At 53.2% G+C, this 24,019-nt stretch overlaps 1 protein-coding gene across 4 annotated transcripts; it reads right to left on the bottom strand.

Annotated features, from left to right (window-relative positions):
- Window positions 1-63: 63 nt before the first annotated feature.
- On the bottom strand, window positions 64-17,358 carry ABCD4 (ATP binding cassette subfamily D member 4). 4 transcript variants are annotated; one of them, XM_054162033.1, is made up of 19 exons: window positions 17,306-17,358; window positions 16,894-17,018; window positions 16,646-16,773; window positions 16,326-16,465; window positions 13,228-13,344; window positions 12,830-12,955; window positions 11,958-12,008; window positions 9,565-9,659; window positions 8,505-8,626; window positions 7,188-7,279; window positions 6,998-7,087; window positions 6,526-6,734; window positions 6,153-6,244; window positions 5,904-5,940; window positions 3,976-4,025; window positions 3,685-3,737; window positions 2,919-2,995; window positions 1,255-1,370; window positions 64-1,089 (listed from the first exon to the last, which is right to left on the bottom strand). In XM_054162033.1, the coding sequence occupies exons 1-19, from the start codon at window positions 17,320-17,322 to the stop codon at window positions 994-996; spliced, it is 1,833 nt and encodes a 610-aa protein (XP_054018008.1). In that variant the 5' UTR covers window positions 17,323-17,358; the 3' UTR covers window positions 64-993. The 4 variants fall into 4 exon arrangements, with proteins under 4 accessions (XP_054018008.1, XP_054018009.1, XP_054018010.1 ...); XM_054162034.1 differs by having other exon boundaries at window positions 6,526-6,731; XM_054162035.1 differs by lacking the exons at window positions 16,326-16,465; window positions 16,646-16,773; window positions 16,894-17,018; window positions 17,306-17,358 and adding an exon at window positions 15,583-16,319.
- Between the last annotated feature and the right edge of the window lie 6,661 nt (window positions 17,359-24,019).

Genomic DNA, 24,019 nt, shown 5'->3' with positions numbered 1-24,019 from the left:
GCCAGTAAGCGCTCAGAGACCACACCGCTGCTGCAGTCTCAAAGTGACCTCTCTGCAAGACCTTCCAAACCTCTATCTCCACACACCTGTGGGAAGCAGAGGAGAGAACACAACTCATCATAGGCAGAACAGTGAGAGGAGGAAAGTTCTGCTTCCTCCCCTCAGAGGGCCAAAAGCCCTCAGTAGTGTGCCTTGTGCCTTGCAGCAGCTGTGGAGGTAGCAAAAGGACAGATGCCCAGCCCTGGAGAGGTACTTTACTCCTACCCCTTCTCTGCTTTTCAGCAAGAGTCTAGGCCAAGACCTCTGCCAAGCAACTCCTCCAAAACAAAGCCCAGAAAGAAAAGCTGCAGCAGGCTGGTTAACAAATACTGACTCTTCTCTGGAAGCATTGCTGGAAAACAGGCCCCAGGCTGTAATACAAACATGTTCCATTGACCTGTAACCCTGTGTCACATGGAGAGCAGAGAGATGGCCCTTTGCTGTGCCAGCCTTCTGCTCCCCTTACAGTACATTCCTTGGCCCCTGTTCAAGAGCACAAGTTTCAACAGAGCCATGGGAGCAGAGTCTGTTCTGCAGAGCTGTGTATCAAAGAGACAGAGGTCCCAGCGAGGCACAGAGGGTAGAACAGGAGGCTGCATCCTAACCTCACACCACTGCACTGTGGGCAAGTGGGAGTTCCTGTGGCCATTGCTTCTACGAGCCCCATGAAGCAGCACCTTCCCTTTGGGCAGCCTAACAGCTCAGCCCCTTCCCCCATGAGAAGCAGGCAGGCAAGAGAAGGGGGCTGGGAGAAGAGTGGCATAGATGTGTCTGCCCCTGGCAGAACCCCACACATGAGTTCAGATTTGGCTGTGTCCATCAGCGAAAGCCAGAAGTGGTCTTGTGCTGGGTGAATCCCTTGTTGACAGCTGCTGGCTTGGCACCTCCAGGCCTGCTCTTCAGGGCTCTCACACAGGTGCAGGTTCTGCTGCTGGCCAGAGCAGGTCTCATTTTTCAGCACCCTTCTCCGGCCGGGAGCCGCTTCGCCTTCTCGCATCGCGTGAGCTCCCACCTTCCCTCCCCGTGGAGTTTCAGAATCCAGCTGTGGAACTGCAAGTCAATAACACAAGGACTGAGAGAGGTCTCTGCGAGAGCATGCCCTCCCACAGCAAGGCTCTTGAGCCTCAGTCAATCTCTCATGCTCACCAGGGACCCTCTCTACCTCCCCTGCCCTGTGACCAGCAGGAGGGTGTGGGAGCAGTCTCCTCCTCTCACCTTTTCCAGGCTGGCCCTGTGGCCCACACTGATCAGCGTCATGCCCAGCTGAAGGCACACACGGTACAGCTCATGCTCCACCTCTTCTGTCAGGGCACTGGTGGCTTCATCTAGCACTGAGAGAAAAATTGTAAGCCTCACAAATCCTCTCCTGAACAGTCAGCTCCCCCGAGGCAAAAGAACAGCAACTACCCAGAACAGTCTCAGACTAAACAGTGTTCACCAAGAGCAGCTGCAGGAGGCAAGTGAGGAGAAGCCTAAGGACTCCAGTGTTCCTCTGGCACAGCTGGTGTCATGCAAGGGGGAAAGCTGCCCTTCCCCACAAGACCACAAATCCACCCAAACAGTGCTGTTCACTTCACTCTTCTCCTTCAACAGCTGCCAGCCACTGCCTTGTCCCCACCACTGTGTAAGCCAAGATGTGAACTCCTCAAGGCAGGCCATGTGCCAGGGTGCTGGGCTGAGCAACAGCCTGTGCACCCCTCCAGCCCAGATCCCATCTGGAGCATCCAGGATAGCCTGAGGCACCTTTCTGTCAGTTAAATGTAAATACTGCAGATCTGGAGCAGATAAATTCCATTTGGTTTACATCATCTCTACAGCTTTCAGCTTGCAAGCTGCAGGCTCCTTCTGCCCAGGCAGCACTGAGCTGTGCAACAGGCTTCAGGGGAAGAGAGGTATTGTAGCTGCTTGCTACTGACACCAGCTCTGTTGGCCCACACCAGCCCTCATCACAAGTCTTCCAACAGAGCCATCCCTGCCAACCCAGCAATCACTAGCAGTCTAGGTGTGCAAAGGAATTAGCCCCATGTGCTGATGGGAGCTGCTTCTGAGCTCTCTCAGGACCATTTCTCCTACTGCTGCTTGCCTCTTTTTGTTGTGTTACAGCTGCATTTCCCATATTGCTTCCACAACCCTATAGAGGTTTGTGAGCTTCAGCTACAGCAGCTGATGCCATGCTCCCCAGCATGCATGGGAACTTGAGAGCAGAGTCACAGAATGATAGGGGTTGGAAGGGATCTTTGGAGAGCCACCTCCACCAGGTTGTGCAGGAACATGTCCAGGTGGGTTTTGAAAGTCTCCAGAGAAGGAGGCTCCACAACCTCTCTGGGCAGCCTGCTGCAGTGCTCTGGCCCCCTTACAGTAAAGTTTCTCCTTAAGCTGAAGCAAACCCTCCTGTGTCCTGGTTTGTACCCAGTGCCCCTTGGCCTGTCGCTGGCCATCACTGAAAAGAGCCCAGCCCCATCCTCATGACCTCCACCCTTTAGATGCCCTTTATAGGCATTTGTAAGATCCCCTCCCAGTCTGCTCTCTTCCAGGCTGAGAAGCCTCAGGTCTCTCAGGCTCCACTCATCAGAGAGATGCTCCAGCAGGCTGAGAAGGAGCTTCTTCAGGTGCCTTTGGACCTGCACCAAGAACATTAACCACTAGTTCTCTGAGAAGGTCTTGTATACAGCCTCCTGAGTTACCAACCTCCACAGGCAAGGAAGTTTTCACCTCTGAATCCTCTCTGTGCTGTGCTGTTAAAACAATGGCCAAGACAAAGCACAGTGCTAGCAAAGAAGAGGTTTCATGAGCTGTTTCTGTAGCAGCCTCTCTTTACACCAAAGGCCCTGCCTTCCCCCACCCCCTGCCCCCTTTTGCTTGTGCAGTCACTCACTCACCTGCATATTTTGGCTGGAGGTAGAAGAGTCGTGCAAATGAGAGCCTCTGCATCTCCCCTGGGGACAGCATGTCATACCTGCAGCAGGGTAAAGATTCACAACTCTCCCTCCACAAAAAGAGCTTATGGCTACTGATAGCACAGATCCCAGCAAGCAACTGTCCCTGTGAGTCCCCTCCCTGTGTCTCCCTCCATGCTGGGACTGGCACTGCATCCTTGTGCAAGGTGTTGCCACGGATGCTTTGGGCTTGAAGACTTTGCTCCTGTATACCGCCCACCTCCCACGGTGCAGAGGTGGATACAGATGCTCCTAAGTCATAGAATCACAGAATCAACAAGGATGGAAAAGGCCTCAGAGATCATCAAGTCCAACCTGTCACCCAAGACCTCATGACTAACTAAGCCATGGCACCAAGTGCCACGTCCAATCCCCTCTTGAACGCCTCCAGGGATGGTGACTCCACCACCTCCCTGGCAGCACATTCCAATGGCTATCAACTCCTTCTGTGAAGAACTTTCTCATCACCTCGAGCCTAAACTTCCCCTGGTGCAGCTTGAGAGTGTGTCCTCTTGTTCTGGTGCTGGTTACCTGGGAGAAGAGACCAACCCCCACCAGGCTACAACCTCCCTTCAGCTAGTTGTAGAGAGCAATAAGGTCTCCCCTGAGCCTCCTCTTCTCCAGGCTAAGTTCAGCAGCAATGTGACTCTGCTTAGAAGTGTTCCCCATCCAGAAGGATCACCCAGATTCATGCAGATGGTGAGCTTACCAGTTCCAGTCCACTTGCTGGTCCAGTCCTCCAGCCCTTGCCAGCAAATCAGTCTGCAGAGAGCACAGCAGACTTGTAAACACAGTCCCTAACCCTGCCAGCCCCGAGCATAACCACCCCCTGCCTGCTACTCTCTCATTTCCCACTTGAGATGAAGGTCATTCACACCCTCCTCCTCTGCCTGTCCCAGCTGCAATGTTCCCACATGTGTCACACTGTGCTGCCACAAACCCTCATCCCTCCTTCCCTCACTGGTGGCACTGGGGCAGGAGGCAGCAGCACTGGACTCACCAGGCCAGTCAGTTCCAGGAATCGCACAATTCTCTCATCATCTGCAGACCCTGGGGCACAAAGCAGTCAGGCATTAAGCAGAGGCAATGTGTGCTGAGGCCACAGCTGCATGGAAGACTCAGTGAGGCAGGAGGGAAAGACTGGAGCATCTTATATGGTCCAGTGTAGCTGACTTAGAATCACAGAATTGTTAGGCTTGGAAGGGACCTCAAGCACCATCCAGTTCCAACCCCCCTGCCATGGGCAGGGACACCTCACACTAGAGCAGGTTGCTCAGAGCCACATCCAGCCTGGCTTTAAAAACCTCCAAGGGATGAGGCTTCTACCACCTTCCTGGGCACCCTGTTCCAGTGTCTCACCACCCTCATGGTGAACTTCTTCCTAACATCCTATCTGAATCCACCCATTTCTAGTTTTGTTCCATTGACCACTTACCTCTATCAGTTCCTGAGCTTTGGTGCAGAGAGCTCCCAAAGCCTGACCTTCCTCAAAAATGTTAAGCAAGGCTGTGAGCAGCATGGCAGGAGGTAGCTAGGCCCCACAGATGCACCTGAGACTTGGCTTGGTCCACGGTCTCAGACACATACAGGCAGAACACAAGGATCCAGGCCTCCACTGCCAAGGCTCTGCCCACCAGCTGTTCTCTCATGGCTGACTGCCCACCATATGCTGCAAGTGGTGGAGTCATGGGAGCAGGGCTCTGGTAACAGCCAGCAAAAGATACATAGAATAGAATACATAGAATAAACCAGGTTGGAAGAGACCTTCAAGATCATCGCGTCCAACCCATCAACCAATCCAACACCACCCAAACAACTAACCCACGGCACCGAGCACCCCGTCAAGTCTTCTCCTGAAAACCTCCAGTGATGATGACTCCACCACCTCCCCAGGCAGCCCATTCCAATGTGCAATCACTCTTTCTGTATAGAACTTTTTCCTAACATCCAGCCTGAACCTCCCCTGGTGCAGCCTGAGACTGTGTCCTCTTGTTCTGGTGCTGGCCGCCTGGGAGAAGAGACCAACATCTGCCTGTCTACAACCTCCCTTCAGGTAGTTGTAGAGAGCAATAAGGTCACCCCTGAGTCTCCTCCTCTCCAGGCTAAGCAACCCCAGCTCCCTCAGCCTCTCCTCGTAGGGCTTATGTTCCAAACCCCTCACCAACTTTGTTGCTCTTCTCTGGACTCGTTCCAGCAAGTCAACATCCTTCCTACATGGGATGGGAAAAATCTCAGGGTGAACGAGCCATGCAGCAGGACAGAGGCTTGAAATGGTAGTCAGCAGCTACAGAAGCTGAGTAGAAGGGCTGTGGATCTGCCATGGACCTCTCTGAAGATGCTGCAGAGCCACAACAGTAGCTGATGGCTGCAGTTACTCTCTGCAAAACTGTGACCCCCCCAGTCACAGCTTAGACTGGGACATCTTCAAGCTGTAGCAGTCCACGTGTGGTCTGGCTTGGGAACAGGGCAGGGGAGAGAAGAGATCCATGTAGCCTGACCTCAAAAGCATTCAAAGTCCTGGGATAGCATTTGAAAAAGAGGAACAGTGAAAGATGGAGGTGGATGGAAAATGAGCTGAAGGTAAATGGGGCTTGCCCAAAGGCAGGTTGTACCAGACAGAGCAGATGTGTCCCAACAGCAAGGTGCCTCCATGTATATTGTGTCTAGCACAACATGCAAAGCATGGCCAGCTTGTCCTCACTGCACAAAGACAGTATGTTCTTAAAAAGGGAGTAAGTTCCCTCCCAAAAGGGAGGCATCACAGAGCTGACCTTAACCTACACTAAGGTAAATCTTCCAGGGAAAAGCAGAGAGCAACAGAAGTGAAATGGAGGAGCACCCCTGATGGGGCATGGTAGGGGAGAAGCTGCACTGGGTGCAGGACAGCTGACACCACAGAGCTAATTGCTGCAATGAATTGCCATGTACCTGAAGCTGGATAGATCTCCTTCAGGGGATAGATCACCTGTTTAAGAGAGCAGAAGCAGCCATGTCAGAGGGAGCCAGACACAGTCCATCAGAGGTGCAGTGACGCTGGCATAAACGCAGGCGCAGGGGCAAGAGCAGCCATGGGCATTCTGGCCCCTGCAGGCCTTTCTGCAGCACACAGGTTTCACAGGGCATGACTCCAGCTGGGAGCAGAGCTGGGGCCAGAGTAGAGACAGCTCCTGGGCTCACCTGCTCACGCAGGCTTCCATCAGTGAAGAAGGGGCGCTGCGGCAGGAACATCACGCCCCGGGGGCCAAAGCAGGTCAGCATCTTGATGCTCCCTGCAGAAACACACTCATGCCAGGCCTGCAGCACCAGCCAGCAGCTCCCCACCTCCCCCTGCACAGCCCTGCCCCATGAAGTAGCCAACAAATCCCAGAGAAGGGGAATTTGTGACATGGGGCCAAGCAATGGTCAGAGCAGAGCAGGGTGGCTACGACGCATCAGTGCCACGTCCGCATCGACACGGCGGCGCTGGGCTCACAGCCCCACACTGCCACCTCCCAAGCTCAGGGCAGCCCTGGCTCAGAAAGAGAAAGCTGTGTGGAGCAGCAGTCCTTACCCCGTGTGCTCTCCCACAGGCCCCCAAGGACCCTCAGCAGAGATGTCTTCCCTGTGCCAGTGTTTCCCACAATCAGCAGACTGTTTCCTTGTGAGATCCTGAGGCTCAGGTCCTTGATGAGCAGCTTGCCGGAGGATGGCACCGAGAGCGTCACTCGCTCCACAAGGAAAGCTGTGTCCTTTGCCACTGCCTCCTCCCCAGAATGGCTGCTGGGCCACCAAGACAAAGGAGAGCAGATCTGGGGGTAAGCAATTGTGCCAAGATCAGGCACCTTATGCCTCCTGTGCTCTGTGACAGCAGCCCTGCCTCATGTGTCCCAGGGATGACAAATCAGAGTCAGCACTGCCCCCTCCAACCAACTGCATGCAGTATGCCACAGCCTGGCCAACACCAAGGGCCACCTCTATCCCATGACAGCCCCACACTCTGGCATGGAAGCTGCAGGCCAGCCAGCTGCTGAGAGGAGACTCACCCATCCAAATCCCAGCTGGCTTTTGCTTCTGAGTAGTTATCATTTTTTTTCCTGCCAAGGCTCAGCAAGGTCTCCTGCAGCTCACCAATCCTAGACAAACAAGAGGCTGCAGGAACAGAAGGGACCTGGCAGCCTCCTCACAACTTGTCTGTGCTTGTCCTGCACCTCCCTTTCCTGCTGAGCAGCTCACCTGTGCGTGTAGCCAGCCACATCAGTCACAGTGCTGGAGAGATCGATGAGCTGGCTGAAGCAGCCAATGAGGTAGATGGAAACAAAGGCATTCTGGGGAGAAATCACACACCAGAGCAAGGGTCAGCACCCAGCTGGGGCACTGTCCCTTCCTCTGTGACTGCAAGGAAGGCAGTCAAGGAGTCCAGACATTTGGCCACATCAGCAGTGCCAGCAAGCTGAAGGAGGAGGGGAGAAGTGTCCCAGGGAAGTGCCAGTGAAGAAGATGATGATCAGGGGGCTGGAGCACCTCTCCTGTGGAGACAGACTGAGGGAGCTGGGGCTGTTCAGTCTGGAGAAGAGAAGGGTCCAAGGAGCCCTAATTGTGGCCTTCCAGTATCTGAAGGGGCCCTACAAGAAAGCTGGGGAGGGACTTTTAAAATAGAAATGAGTAGATTCAGATTGGATGTTAGGAAGAAGTTCTTCCCCAGGAGGGTGGTGAGACACTGGCACAGGTTGCCCAGGGAGGTGGTAGAAGCCTCATCCCTGGAGGTTTTTAAGGCCAGGCTGGATGTGGCTGTGAGCAACCTGATGTAGTGTGAGGTGTCCCTGCCCATGGCAAGGGGTGGGAACTGGATGGTCCTTGAGGTCCCTTCCAACCCTAACAATTCTATGATTTGGATGGTGCAGGGCTTGCCAGGTGAACAGGATGGCACAGCAGCTTTTGCCAGGTGAACACATCTCCTGCCATCCAGGGATGGTGTCTGCAGAGTGCCTGCTGGCCAGCGTGGAGCTCAGCATGCTTGCCTCATCCAAGCCAAGCAGATCCAGGCCACCAGCACCATACATGGCTCAGAGCAGGGTGTCTCAGCCTGCAGGGTCCACTTTGCTATTTTCAGCTTTGCACTCTCAATCACCAGCCAGTTTTGACTATATGGGAATGAGTCAGGTGGATGCAAGCCAGCTCAGCCTTGCCAGTGGCCAGGCTCACTGCAGGCAGCCTCCCAGGCCACAGCCTGCACCACTGCATGAATTCGTTCCTCACCCACACCACTGAAAGCCAGAGGCTTTACCACCTCCTGGTGTTTTTCAGACCCAGAGGTCTGAGCTGGGAAACAGTTATGTAGGTGTGTCCTTGACAGCTCTCACTCCCAGGTTAATCATACACCAGCTGCCCTCAAGTTCCCAGTTCCATGCCATCATGGGCAGGGGCATTTTAACCTACAGGTCAATTGCTGCAGGTTACCCAGTCCCAGTGCCACCAGCCCCACACACAACCTCTATCTTCTGTGCTCACTCACCCTCTGCAATGAGGTCAGGGAGACCACCCTTGGCTCACCTTGCTGACAAGAGCACTGAGCTCTGTCGGACTCAGGTCACCGTAGACCCCAGAAAAGATTGGAATGGCAATGACCACATAGCTCAGGATGCTGCCCAGGTAGTCAAAGGTGTTGATCCCAACTGGGCACAAGCACATTGAGAGAAGACAGTGAGTTAGGGTGAGACAGACTCAAGTGCAGCCCATGAGCCCAGTCAGAAGACCCATGGTCTTGCCTCAGTCCTCCACAATGCACCAGAGCAGCCAAACTGATTTCACAGACCACAAGCACTAGGGGTGAAATCCATTTGCCAAGCAAAGAGCACTTTGGGGCAGGCCCCTGAGCAGAGAAACATCATCCAGACACACAAGCTCTGGAACCACCCTGGAGCAAAAGCCACTTTGCCTGCTTGCTTCTACTCTTCAGGGGCCTGCCTGACTCTCACAAAGCAGGAGGGAGGACAGAAGGGAAGCTCTGAGGGGAGATGGTTGGCCATGAAGTCTGCCCAGGAGCACAGGACAGGCAGAAAGACTTGAGTCTCCAAACTCCCAGAGAGATGCCTGTGGACAGGGCTTCTACCTTCCTTATGTTGCTCAGAAGCTCACTGTGCTGGGGAGATGAGGAGGCAGCAGTCATGCTAGCAGTCATTTAACACCCAAGCCTGCATTCAGTGACAGAGGGAGAAGGGAGATTTTCAGGGGACAACTATGCTCAAGGGACAGGCTCTACAGGAAAGAATAGCTCCCAACAACATACACAGAGATTTCTCCTCCTCAAGCCCTCCCCCTCTTCCTGGCCATTGAACACCTGCCCCCCCCAAAAGCACAGATTCTGCAGCTTCCCCTTTGAAGGGCCTGTATTCTCTGATTCAGCTGGGTCCCCCCCAGCTCTGCCCTCTATGAGGCTTTTCCAGAACAGGATTCCCATGCAGGACTGCAGGAGGCACTCTGCTCACCCTCAGGGCTTTCATGCACCAGCATGAGGCAGCAGAGCAAAACCCAGCAGCGGTTCTCCAGCAGCAGGGCTCTCAAGCCTGTGTGCCATCAGGATAGAGCTGCCCCACCTCACCCCACCACTCACTGTATAGCCACAGCTCCTTGCCTATCAGCTCCCTCTGGGCCTGCAGCAAGCTCTGCAGCCTCCGGTCTGTGCGCACGTGCTCCACGCGCCCAGCCCTGGAAAACAAGATTCCAACATGGCACAGACGTCCTGGGAGCACCACAGGAGGGCAAAGCGCTTTAGGACTGAGGCTTGGAAAGGGTCTGGCACCTTAGCCTCCAAGCAAGAGGCTGAGCAAGAACTCAACACCTTCCTGAAGAGCTTCACCAAGACACTCAGGCTGAAGCAAGCAGCCCTGCGAATCTCTCGGAGAGCCTATGGATGCTGCTGCTGCTGCACACGGGAGCAGGTGAGGCAAGGCCAGACACTGGCAGTGAGGCCCCAGCCTGGAGCAAAGCACACCCAAGGTCACACACACTTTCCAAGCAGAGCCTGGCTGGAAGAGAGGAAGAGCACCACCACACAGCTGGAGCCAGAAAAGACAGGGCAGAGGTTCAGAAGGTGACAGCAAGCCAGCAGCACCTGCACAGCCAGCAGACCTAGTCTGCCTCTTCCTGTTCCCCACCCTGGAGGAATGGGAGACAGACATGCTCCAAGCAGTGAAGCCCCCAGTGCAAGCAACTCCAGCCCCACAGCGTTGCCTTTCTCAGGGGTACCTCCTGCAGGCATCAGGAGGTTGCCCACCACCCAAGCTAGCAGCGATGCTCCCACAGCCAGGCTGAACCAGTGGCAAGGAGGCCGTTTTCAGCTCTAAACCACCCTCAGCAAGCCCGGCAGCTCCCTCTGCTCCTCCGTACGGGCTGGCCTGCCCTCAGGTGGTGAAACGCAGGGAGAGCTCCACACCTCGCTCCAGGATCCCACCTGCAGCAGCGGCAGCAGCTATTGCCCTACTACCCAGCACACACTCGTGCCCAGCACACACCCATGCTCAGCAAAGGAGCCACCAGGAGGTGAGCACAGAGGGCCGAGATGTGCACATGCACCAAAAAAGGCACACCAAAGATTTTCAAAGAGCCTCAGCTCTAAAGATTCTTGGGTCTTAAGAAAAACACATTTTTTTCCCTCAAATACATTTGCTTCCTCAAAAACACATCTGGTCAGAGTTCAGTTTGGCATTACTGCCCTACAACTCATCTCAGGTAACCACTGGGCTGTAAACCTTGCTGCTGGGTATTCCTAATTCCTTGGACACAAGGAGTTAAAGGCAAGGAAGGCACCAGAGCAATTATCTCCTTTGCTGATGAGGAGAGACTGCTGCATTGGTTTTAGCTTTTCTTCCCATTCAATTCACTTTGAAAGCAAGTTTGCTGAAGGCTTAGAAACCAAAGAAATAGAAGGGTTACCAGTGCTCAGGTTTTGTTTCTTCCCTTATCAAAACAGTGCTTAGGCAGGTGCAAGGTCTAAAAGCTTCTACAAGCTAGAGAAGTCCAGCAACCAAACCCAGCCATTTCTGTGGAACATCTTAAAAGCTCCAAGCAGCAGCTCAACACACTTCATGGCATCATGAAGTGAGGAGGCACTGCCAGGCTCCCAGCTGTGTGCTCAGCTCTGGGGCAAGTGACACTGAGCAAATTCAGAGTGGCAGTATAGTGCTGGGAGGGTCAGGGCACAGCCTGACAGCAAGCAGACTGCAAGCAGAGATACGGGTGCCAGGCAATAGCTGGCACCCACAGAAGACATGCAGGTTAGCAGCAGCAGGACAAGGCCTGAAGCAACCTACAAGTCCCCAGAGGACTTGATAGCTGCCTTCCAATACCTGAAAGGATCCTACAGGAAGGCTGGAGAGGGACTGTTTGTAAGGGTGTCCAGCGATAGCACAAGGGGCAATGGTTTTAAGCTGAGGCAGAGTAGGTTTAGACTGGATCATAGGAAGAAGTTCTTCAGTATGAGGCTGGTTAAGACGCTGGAACAGGCTGCCCAGGGAGGTTGTGGCTGCCTTCTCCCTGGGGGTGTTTAAAGGCAGGTTGGATGAGGCCTTGAGTCTAGTTGAGGTGTCCCTGCCCATGGCAGGGAGGTTGGAGTAAGTGATCTCTAAGGTCCCTTCCAACCTAAGCCGTTCTAAGATTCTATGATCTTGACAAGATGCAATGAGACCTCAAGCAATCTCCCTGTCAAAACATCAGCAATGGTCTCTAAGCCAGTACCAAATTTGTATCATGCCTTTGGGAATGTCAGATGGGAGGCACAGGAAAAGCAGTTGTCTCCAGCTGCTGTGGAGTATTTCTGCAGATGATATGCAGGATGCAAAAGACAACAGAGCGCCAGGGTCGTATGATGCTGCAGCAGGATGGAGGGGACAGAAAGCTTCAGCTGCAGCAACAGGCCTTGGACTCCTCTGGGAAACATGACCCCAACAAGGTTGCCCTGAGCTGGGAGGACCCTTACAAGGATGTAAAGAAATGACCACCACTAACCTGTAGAATGCAGCTGGTTCCGCATTGACACGAATCTGCATGTGCTTGAACCTGGACAACACCAAAGACCAGCATGAGGATTGGGCACAAATGCCAGTGAATTATGCAGCAAATATCCTTACTAGAACAAACTTCTCTTGCATCTGTGAGAGGCAACTCCTGACAGAAACTGACTCAAAACAGCATTGGAGACCAAAGCTTAGTACCATGTGACACCATTCTGGGCCAGCTTGGCAGTTCATTTGGTACCCTGCACTCTGCACATCTCAGCCCTTAGGGCTAGCAAATGGGAAGCCTATCTCCACCAACACCAACTGCCCTGGTCTGGGCTTCCTGTACTACACCAGCTTCTGCTGCTGTCCCTGGATGTCCTGAGCCACAGGGAAGCTGCAAAGCCCCTGCCACACAGTTAACCATTCCTGCAGAGGATGGGGAGGAAGTGAGCTACAGAGCATATGGAATGACTGTGCTGTTTTGGGAACTCCATGAAGGTGGTAGTGAAACAGAAACCTGATTTCTGCCAGGCTGATGCAGTTCACTGAACTTGCATCTGCACTCAAGGATGCTTCAAATGCAGTTTTCTTCCAACACATCCAATGCTCTAGCAGAGGCACCAGCAAGAGCAATGACCAGGCAAATGGTCCAGACACTGAACTGGGAGACTGAACTAAGGGAACTGCCTGCCATGACACAGGGCAGTGAAAGGGATTGCAGAGGGCTCAATACATGGACGTTGAGAGAGCACCGCACAGGGAGATTTCACAGAGTGCAGTCCTGGAAGTAGCTGCATACAGAGCACTGAATGGGGAAAAAATGCAGCTTTCACAGAAGCTGCCAAGAGGTAGAGAAAAGGCTGCTCTGCAGTGACTCACCTGAAATCTCCCTCCAGTTTTTCCTGCTGCACAAGTTTAGACACAATTGGGCTCATCAACACCTTGTTGATGATCGTTCCAATGACGAAATACCCAAAGATGCTCACTGGGCCTAGCCAGCCTGTGCTAGAGGAGGAGAAAAAGAGGTCATCTAATAATCCCAGCAAAAGGGCAGCCCAGCACCCTCAGGCTCAAGCAGTCAGAACCCTCCACTATCATCTGTCTTGGCTTTCACAGAGGTTTGTGGGCAGCACTGCACAACCCAAGGCAGAACTCCAGCTTGACTGCAGAGACCGCTCCCCCACACGTACAAGCATCCAGGTGTACTTTCCTGGTTACAGGCTCCAAAACACAGCAAGGGAAAGAGGAGTGAAAGCAGGGCCAGGATGGGTCCTTACCTGTGGAAGCACTGGTATGTGTAGTAGGCCAGTGTGAAGGGTGAGATGATGAGTTTGCTGGCCATGGAGCTGAGCTGCCTGCAGAACCTCTCCACATCCTGGCTGATGCGCTGGTCCCTGCTCAACACAAAGAGTCACCGACTCTGCTAAAGCCCAGGAACAAGAACCCCAATACAGGGTACAAGCCAGGCTGCTTCCAATCACCTGAGCTCACAATAGGGTGCAGGTGAACAACCCTGCACCTGTAACTCCAAAGCCCAGAAGGACCTATCAAAGGTCCTTCCTGGCTCCCAGGCTCCTGCTGTTACTTTTACCCTGTTCCTTGTATTAACTCCTTGTTCCACTCTCAACAACATTGTCCAACTCTGTGCTAAAGGTTTCTGCATCCTTGTCCTTTAGTCCTCTTGCAGACCCACCCTGTGCTACTAAAAACTACTGACTCTTCCCCCAAACCCTCAGTACTGGTGCTGCATCTCAGGAACCAGAGCTGCCAGGACTGGCTAGGACACAGGCCAGGCCTTCAGGAGTTGTTGGATATTTGCAAACACTTCTATCAAAGCCACCCTTCCACAGTAGCTGGTCCCTCTGTGCTGCATGGAGTGCCCTCTGATCCTTTTGCTGCAAGGAGGAAAGTGCTTCCACCCACCCCCACCCCACAAGAGCAGCACACCAAGCCTTCTCACCCCATCAGCAGCAGGCACATGGGTGACACAGCCTCAATCACAGAATTAAGCAATGGTAGGGGTTGGAAAGGGCCTCCAGAGATCTTATGGTCCAGCCCCCTCTCAAGTCCTGTATGTCCCACTGCTGAGCAGGAGTTGCACCTGGGGTAGCTAGGAGGGACTTCAGCGTATTCACTCTCAGCATCTTGTCTGTCCAGAGCATGTGGATGAGAGCCTCAGTCTGATGTGCTAAGCACAGGTGGCAAGGCCACAACTGAGAAGGGTTGACTCCTGCTTAGACATCAGTGCAGATACAACCACAAGGACATTCATATTTCAACTACTACCCTGACTGACCCTTACAGACATAATTTTTCCTCTTCCACAGATTGCAATTGTTCCCATAAAGTCATAATATAAGTCATGCTCTAGACTCCTGGCAGGATATTGCCTTTTATGAGCTATTAACCAACACGTAATGATAACATCTAAACACCAACTCAAGTGCCCTGCTAGGAGCTGCAAGTGTTTGCATGCCACTCAGAACCCACTCTTCATTCCTTCTGGATGGGTAACAGCATGCATCTGGCACTGAGATTGGTTTGCACTGAGTAATGGGAGGTCACTCTGTCCCTCTAGTTCATTCTCTAAATACCCAGTGCAGGGGGGGGCAAAAAAATCTCATTGAGGAATTTCAAGATAATAAACAATCATCAAACTGGATGTTTGAGCAGAAGCATGGTGGTAATGAGAAATCCTCCACAGCAATCCCACACATTCAGTCTGCTAAGGGCAGGAGTGCTGGGTCTCTCGCTGCGGGGCAGGCTGACCCAGCTACCTTGTGCGTTTCACTGCACGACGTGAACACATTCCCTGGTTAAAAATAAACCTGAGCAGGACAGTCATGTAGTGAGTGGCCACCTCCCCCAGCCAAAGGATGAGACAAGCATACAGGAGTTTGTGGCCACGGCCGATGTGCTACACTGCCTGGGAAGCGCAGGAAATCTCGGCGACAGGACTGGCCTTTGACCTTCTTGCAGCTCCAAACCACTGCAAAGGGCATCAGAAATGAACATCTAATATGGGTGGGAATAACCTCAACGGTGGCTGGAAAGTGTGCAAGCATCATGGGGCTGTGATTTCAGGCTTGCCAGCAGAGCTGTTTGACCCAAGCTAAGGGCTGCTTGCTGCTACCCCTGCAGACAGCTCTCTGTTCTTACTCAGGCTGCCTCCTAGCATTGGGCCAGCAGAAGCAGGCAGGGAAAGAGTCTGGCCAAAACCCAAGACAAACTAGAGAACATCTGAGACATCCAGCACAATTTCACTGTGCAGCCACGCAGACTATCAAGATGTGCAACAAAGTGACAAGGACAGGCAGCCAGGGGCTCTGGGCAGCAGAAGCACAGAAGCTGCTTCAGTTCCTTGAGGTCATCACTATCAGCAATCGTTAGGAGTCCCTTCAAGGCAGCCATTTCTCACAGGGACCAGAGACATGGTGCTATCAACATGGGAGAGGGCAACAGTGTGGTGAGCAGACCAGAGGTGTCCCCTCCAGGGGATGAGAGGTTGTGTTCTCCAAACAGCTATATAAAGCCACACAATTTAGAAGAAGTAATTCCCCAGTTTCTAGTTTTCCAGCAATTAATTTAATAATAGCTACTTTAAATACTGGAGGAGAAAAAAAAGCCTCTACCTCTCACATGAAGTCTACTGTAGGATCTTTATCTCTTCAAAATATGCAACTATGACAGCAGTGTCCTGTGTGGCTGGAAGTCCAGGACAGCATGCAGTTGTGAGGAAAGGATGTGTTTGACCTTGGCTGCACAGCCCAGGTAGATCAGTAGCTCTGCAACAAGCAGGACAGGGCACAAAGCAAACTGGGAGGGGATCTTGGGGCAGGCTTGCATAAGCCATAGTTCAAGTCACTCCTGACATTTCCTTCCTTTCAATGAGAAAGGGGAAATGAAGTCCTCATACAGTGCAAAACAAAGCCCTTCCTGGACATGGCTCCCAGGGGTTATCAAAACTGTTAACCTATGGCTCCCACAGGTTAACAAAACTGTGTTCAGATAGAGTCTCTGGTGAAGGTCAGACAGCACAACAAAGACCATCCTAATGTGCTGGCTGTGTGAAAGCAGGAAGAAGTGCTGACTCCAGCCCTTTACAACATCAACTGAGTGTCAAGGGTTGGATTTGCAGATAGCACCTTTTATAGCATCACTGTTCTGCTGGGCCTCCATCCTATAATCACCATGACCAGCAGTCACGGGAATTCCTAGCAACAGGTACCACCTCCCACCCAGGACAGGAGAGACTATTTGTGCTTAGATGGCAAAAGCTTCTAGGATACAAGTCTCTACCCAAAGAGAAGTCAAGAAAAAGTGTGGAGGCCAGGAGCAGCCAAGCAAGAGGCTGAGAGGAGCCACAGGAACCTACGGGTTGTCGATGTCCTCGCGTAGCACGTGCAGGTTGTAGTAGACCTGGCCTTGGAAGTAGCAGCTGTGGAGGTATTCAGTGAGGGATTTCCTCCAGGTCACATACATCATGTTGCAGATAAACTTGTCGAAGCTTTTTAGCTGAAAGGAGGACAAGGAAGACAGATGAAATAAAAGCAGTTTGTACCAGTGATCTATCCCCCACACAGTGATCTAACTGGGCAAGGGCAGACCTAGATCCTTCATCACCAGAATCATGCTGGGAGCCATGGACGGCCTCTCCTTCCCTCCCAGCCTACGGGAGCCTCTGGCCTGTCTTACCGTGGAGTTCACTACGATCAGAGTCAGGGCAACAGCAGTTAGTGTTTTGAACCCGGAGAAGTCCTTGCTGCCTAGGACCTCATAGTACTGGCTGGGAATGACACCGACCTGGTAAATAATCAGTTGCTCTGGAAGAAAGAAGCAAGCATGTGAAGTAAGTACAGAACAGCAGTGACACGGCAAAGGGCAGGGGTGGGAGCGCAGGGGACGGGGAGCAGAGGTAGGGTGCAGACATCCCCCAGGCTCACCCAGCAAGGCGACGCAGAGCAGCGTCAGGAACATCAGGGAGCTCGGGGAGGGCCAGCCGGGGAAGATGACGGCCTGCAGCCGCAGGAACCGCCGCAGGAACAGTCTGTCCAGCCGGGGTCCAGCTCTGCCGCGGAGGAATACAGAGGGAGCAGCAGTAAGCTATCGGAGAAGCTCACCTCCCCTCTGCCCCGTCGGAATAGGCACCCCCGAGCCCGCCCCTCACGCACTCCCGGTCCTGATCAACCCTCTCCTCACCGGCCGCTGGCCCTGGCGCCCCCCACCCTGGCGCTGCCTCCCGCCATCAGCGCGCAGCGGGACACGGCACGACCCCGCGGGACAAGACACGGCACGGCACGGCCCGCCCGGGAGAGACCCCGCCCCCGAGGGCGCTACAGGATGAATATTCATCACCTCTCCTCGCCCTGCATGAGCGCCGGGCAGGGCGGCCGCCCCTGCCGCCCCCGCGCCGCCGAGCGCTTCCGCGCACAGCGTCACCGCCGCGATCCCGCCGCAGCTCCGCCTCTCCGCGGGCCACCGTGCGGGAGCGCCCCCTGGCGAAGCGCCGCGCTGCCTGCGGGACGCAGCGCCCCCTGGCGGCGGCGGGTGGGGGGGAGGAGCGGCCGGCCCCGCCCGGTCCCGTCGCTTCCACACGGAGTCGCGATGGTGCCCGGCGTGCTTGTGTCCCTCATTGCCTACTCACCGCTCGTCTGTGTACATCACCGGCTCACTGACTGAGCTGCAGTGTCCCGATCGGGGTAGAGGCCCTTGAGGCCCCGTGGCTTGGCAGGGCTACGGCTGCGGGCCAGCCTCCGGGGACGAGCCGTGTCCTGGCAACCACAGGGCAGCAATAACGAAATGCCTCCTCCGCTCCTGAGCAAGGAGCTGGACAAGTGCGAACTGCTCCATCGGGAACCCCAGAGGCTGAGGCCCCAGTGGACAGTCCCCGTGGGCAGTGGGCATTGCCCTCTTGTTTCAGGGTACATGGGAAAGGAGGAGAAGGGCTGTTTCCTGCACGTTCAGGTTAATTTGAGGTGGGCAGTGAAGCTGAGGGCTGCTTTGAAAGGACATGCAGCATGTGGGTGCCACCGTCTGCAGGGGATTTCTCAAGCCAGAACCTCAGGGTGAGCCAGCGATTCCCAGCGTGATGGCAGCATGTGCTCCCTGCTCTCCTGCAAGAACCAGAGCCAGGCAATATGAAACCCAAGGTGGAGAGGGTAGGGAGGGACTTCACGAAAGAAGCTATGGGCTGTGTCAGCGAAGTGACCCCCTCTGGCTTCTCAGTGACCCCAAGTTTATACAGAAACTACCTTTTAATTTCCCCCCCCCCCCCCCCCCCCCCCAGATTTGGGTAGTCATCCAAACTCCGGGTTATGAAATGTTTCAGCACAAGTAAATTTCTGGACAAGTCTGATGATAAGAGATGAGGAATCCTAAGAGATGGAATCACTTCCTTCCTCATGCAACTCTCAGATCTACCATCCTGTTGATGCCATTTCTTCTGCAGAGCCTTTGGGCAGTCCCTCTTTCCATACACCAAGTAGCTTCGCTCTCCTGCCAGTTCCCTGTCTCACAGTCATCTTCCTCTTTCCTCATCCTCATTTCCCTCGTCTTTGCTCCTCTGCTACCTGCTTAGGTGTCCAGGCACTTCAAAACACAAAATCAGAGTATGTGTGCTGAAAGAAGATACATCAGCCTATTTCCTCGGCAAATGACCCTGTTTCTAAGCAGTGTCCCTTTCTCTTTGCCCTCATCTCCCTTTTCTCAGCTCTTTTAGTGCTGGAATTCACAATGCTATCAGTCATACCTAAAGGTTAAGCTCCAGAGGGCAGAGATCAGTCCTCTGAAAACCTGACCTCAGTGATGACTAATTTTTATGTTAAGAGGATTGGGTTTTTCCTCAGCTGTTGCATCAGACCTGGGTGATGGTTGCTCCTAGGCAGCCACATCCTCTCATGGTGCACTATTGCAGCTGTGGTAATTGTGTGTGTCACCTTGTCAGTCGTTACAGGGACTGAACTGACTCCTTTGCTCCCTCACCTTTCTTCCCCTGCTGATGAAATGGCTTCCTAGCACCAAGGGAATCTGACACAGAGACGAGATGGCCACAACAATCTATCCCGAGCCCATCCTCCTATCTCCTCCCTGCCCTTTGTCCCGTCGCTGCCACCCCCTGACCACCACCTGATAAAGCACACATGCCGTGAACTCCCTTTAGTGAATCAGCCCAAGGATTTTTCCTGGGACCACTCCTAAGGCAGCCAAGATCAAGAACAAAAGAGAAGTGCCTTCTCTCTGCCTCTTCATCCCCCCGCCGAGACTGAGCCCTAGACACTCAGAGCTGCTTTCAGCACAGAAACATTTACATCTTTTACAGCACTCCAGCTCTACTTCTCACGTTTCTCCCCCCAGCAAACACCACGGTCATTTCAGAGTGTGCCTGGGGGCAGGGCTTGGGAAAGGACTGGGGAATCACAACTTCAGCAGGGTTGTATGGTTGTGTTTACACTGCAGGGCCATATCTCAGCTCCCTGACTAGCTACAGACCTAAGAGAAACCCCCTTTGCATTGCTAACTCGTCGCTAAAGGGTCTGCCGTGGACCCCGGGAAGGGAGAGCCAGGCATGGCTTGCTAAGTCCTGGGCTCCTTGTGGCCCTGCAAGTTAATTCCTTGCAGTGCTTAACCCCAGCCCCATCTGCTCCTGCTTGCTAGGTGTGAAACATCCCATCCCCCGTCCTCCTCTGCCTGCTGGTGGATGTATTTTCCCACTGCCTAGGATGAGTGGGGGAAGCCCCAGTCCAGATCCTCCCATGCCCCTGGTCTTCTATCCCCTTCCTCCTGGCAGTCTCCACTGCCTCCTTATGCTGCCACTTCCCTGTGCTCACTCTCTGCCTCCTGCCCTGTAGGCTGGGATGTAGCTGTAGCTGTAGCTGTGTCAGCAGCCTGACAACCCACCTTGCAGTGCTTTTGTGGAGTAAGTGCCCCTGGGTGCTGTCTGAATCAAACAGCTGCTGCTGTGACCACTGAAAGAAACACAAAACTGCAGCCTTGACTCTGCAGCTAGCTTTGCCTCGGCTTTCCTGTTCCAGGTCTTCCTTAATGCTCCCAGGCTTGTGCATGCTGCCTAAGGAAGCAATGCTAGGAAAACACAGCCCTCCTGGGCTTTCCAAATTTGAATCTGCTGTTTCCTCACCATGTTTCCAGTCTCCAGCCTCTTCATGCATGCCTGTCCTCACCTGAGCTTGCAGGTTCTTCAGTTTGGGATCACCTGTAAGCTTCAGCCCTCTCTCTGATCATTAGTATGAAGGGGCAAAGGAGACTCTCATTCATCTCTCTGTATTTGGGTATGAACTAAACCAACTGATTTTCAGCTGGACCAGCAACCTGAACTGACTGACAGAGTTCCTTACATTCCTGTGGTACCCCAGAGCGGAGGGTGGGAATGGAGAACTGAGGGGGAGCAAACAGCAGAGGCCAGGCTCAGCATGGCTTAAACCTCCATGGAACCCCACCACTGGCTCCTGCTGTGATATCTTAACGATTCTGCTCTTTCCTCCTCCATGCTCTATGCCTTAATTAGCCTTTCCCCTCCTGTGGGCCAAACTGCTCTGCTTTCTTTTCCATCCTCCTTCCCCTGTACTTTGCCTCTAACAGTGTCTTCCTACTGTACACTTCAAAGGCTTTGCTTGCTGCATCTCACCCGTGCTGGCATCAACTGATAACACCCCAAAGCAGGCCAGGTCTATCATGAACTCAAGTCACTGAAATGGCTTTGGGCCCTTTGGATCTGGGCAAGAAGCAGGCATAGGGAGGAGGGGTGGAAGAGTTTTCACCATTCACCTCTGGGAAGAGTTATTAGTAACACAGGAAAAGCAAGGGGGAAAGCAGCCCCCTCCTCCACCAAGCCTCCCCAGCGGAGAGCCTGCTGAGGGCAGAGTGCTTTTATGTGCAAGTGGGAGGGAAAGAGAGTGTTAGGGTTTCAGAGGGAAATGCTTTGATCTTGACTTTGAATCTCCTGCAGTTCTCAGCTCTTCCCCACCCCTCCCACCTATGGCCCAGACCCCAGGAAATGGCCAAAACTCCCAGTCCTCACCCAGCACTATGGTACTGTGCTTGGTGCTTCATATTTAATTCATTCCCAGGAGCCTTGAGGAGCCCTGGGGAGAAAGGGCACAGTGCCACCACCAAGTTCAAACCTTCCCTCCCAATTCACAGAGCTGGACAAAAGCCAGAAGAGAAAAGAGCCCTGAACTGAGCAGAGGAAAATTAGAGATGGGACCTACTGTGAGCGCTTTGCTACTCCAGGGCAGGGGACAGGCAGACTTGGCTCTCCTGTGCAGTCCTGCTGCATAAGAATGCTAAGTCCTGAACATCACCCAGAATATGAAGTGAGAGGCACCCACTATTAGTAGAGGGACAGAATACTCTGGGTGAATTTCAGAGGACAACACAAGCAAGGAGAGTTCACAAGTCAGAGAGAGAAGAACAGCAATATGGGCCCTAGGGATGGGAAGAGGGTGGCACTGAGGGGTGCTGGAGGAAAGGGGGAAACCCCTGAGTCTGAGTCACTGCAGAATAAGTGGGCAACAACATCTGGGAGAGCCTTAGAGGTCCTCCTGTCTCTTGTGCAAGATAGGACCTAGTGCTCAGGCCAACTCCCCCAGCTGCCCTTGGAATATGAAACTCCTGGATGGACCTTACCACCAAGCTATCCTAAAGCTCAGGCCACATTCTTCTGCCATCTGTGTCTTCCCTCTGTCCTCAGTCACATAGCTGAAGTCACCCATGGTAACTGCTCTCACTCACTGAGGCTGATGCACTCAGATGCCCGTATCTGTCAGTTTTCATTTGAACACCACTAAATAGATTTTGCTCCTTGCATCATCTCCTATAATTCAATCACTCCAGCTCTGTTGCTCCTGGCTGAAAACTCCCTGAATTTTCTCAGTCTCCCTCCCAGAGTGATGTGAGCAGACTTGGATAAAATTGTCTGTCTGCTGGTGCTCAGCATCATCCTGGGGCATGCACAGACAGGAGAGTGCCTCACGGAACCTTGCCATCCCTTAAGGCTCATCTCTTTAAGGTCCAGCATCCCTTTAAGGGCTCCAGCACAGATGTGATACATGGCTTCAGAGATGGTTTGAGGGCTAGGAGTAGGAAGCACCAGACAGTGTGAACACCAAACCAGGAGACAGCTGTCATTCAGTTTGGACAAGTTACTACAAAAGATGGGGCAGACTCCATGTTTTCCAGGTTCCTGCTGGGGCCAGAACCATTTGACCTTTCTTCTCCATAAGACTAGTGGGCAGGCTGCAGCTGCAGCAACCCTATTTCTGTTGTCAGTTTTAGCTGCAATTCCACTGGTGTTTTTGGCAACTGGTCCACAGTCTGACCTGCCTTGAATTGCATTTGGCTGCCCCAGGTGTTTCAGCCATATCTCATACTGTCTGAATGGTCTCCTCTGCTCCAGCTTCACAGTGCTGCAGTGGGTAGGGTGCTCTGATTGCCTTCATACCTGGAGGTTTTCTAAGTGGGAGTGGAGGTAGGAGTGGGGAACTTTCCTGTTGGGGGAGATAACTGAGTGTTTGAATGTTGTCCCCATGTGTGGCACTGTGGGGATTGTGAGAAAGCCAGAGTAAGCCCTACCTTATACAGGAACCCAGGACCAAGTCTTTGTGACACACTGTCTCATGAGGCTCAGGAAAAATGTTCTGATTGAGAATTTTATCTGCTGAGCAGGGAGGTTGCTCTTGACCTCAGAGAAGGTTCTGTGCACAAACTTGGAGTGGAGCAGTAAGACCTGCCTTCCAGCATAGGGAAACACACTACCTTGAGACCCATGACATCTCTGCATCTTTGCTCTGAGCATTGTCTGAGAGAGGATGGGCTGCCGCAGGCAGGTTAAAACACAACAGACAGAAAAGCTAAATGGTTAAGGTCTCCACGGCCTACTGTCACACTGAAGCATCCTGCACCAAATCAGGGAGCATTCTGGTCCCCCAGCAAACTCCTCCAAGGAACAGAAAAATGCTAACTACTTGTTTATATGCTGGAGGCCGGTGTGTGCAGTCATCTGCATAACAGAACTGCCCAGGCTGCCTCTTTGTGTGTTTTCCAGCTCCTATGTTAATCACTGACCCTGCTGACTCTGGCATTTACCAGTGTCTCACTGCCCTGTGAGCACCGCTTTGCATTTGCAACCAAAGAAGTTGAAAGGATGAAGGATGAGCAAGGAGCTCAGCAGCTGTGGATATGAACACCAGCCTGCTGGGCAAAAGATCCAGGACTGACCAGGTTGATAGTGGAGTGGGTCTGGCTCTGGAAGATATGAAGGTTGTCTCAGGAAGAAAAAAAAGGCTTACCAGGGGATGGTTTAGGTCTCTCCTCCTTGCATTGTAGCTTTTCTGCATCCAGTGAGAGTGACTCCTGTGAGTACTGAAGGCCAGGGTTCAGTGTCAGCTAGGGTGGTCGCCCCTAGGTGAGGCTGGGATGACTCACATTTAGCCTGTCCACAGCTTCCAGTGAGCCTGTTCCTCCTGCCAACCTCTCCTTGCCCAGCCTCCCCTTGCACTCCTGGACTCAGATATGAGGCAAGAGAAGTGAGAAAAGGCAGTCAAGGGTATGTACTCCTGGCCACACTGCAGTGAAGGTGTGCCTTGATGCGTGCTGTGATACATGCACCCAGGCTAATGTCCCCTCCTCAGAGAGGGAACTGGGCACCTTTCCCCTGTTTGAAAAGTCCATGTTTAGCTCTCTTCCCAAATTGCATAAGAATTCTATCCTGCCCTCTCATTGCCAAATGCTGCAGCCACAGTGAGGTTTCCCACAGGTGGTGACATGAGGGGAAGCTGCTTCTGACATGGGGAGTTACTTTGCACACCTCACTGGGGGTGGGGGGATTGTGATTAGTCTCAGGCTGGTCCCCAAAGGTAGGCTGAAATGAGGAACCCAGATGCTGCTTGCAAGTGGAGCTACGAACCACAGGGTACACGAAGCGCTGAGACCAGCTGGTGAAGGACCTCTCTCTTCCCTGTTGACCAATATGTGTCCCCTGTAGTTAAAACGCACACATCACTCACACTCAAGAGCAGACAGACTCCTCAGAGACCTGTTTTGGGGTGGTGTAGA

Source organism: Dryobates pubescens, chromosome 5, assembly GCF_014839835.1.
Source record: "Dryobates pubescens isolate bDryPub1 chromosome 5, bDryPub1.pri, whole genome shotgun sequence".
NCBI lineage: Eukaryota > Metazoa > Chordata > Aves > Piciformes > Picidae > Dryobates > Dryobates pubescens.
Note: the sequence above shows the minus strand (reverse complement) of the source record. Positions and strands in the feature narration are given on the sequence as shown.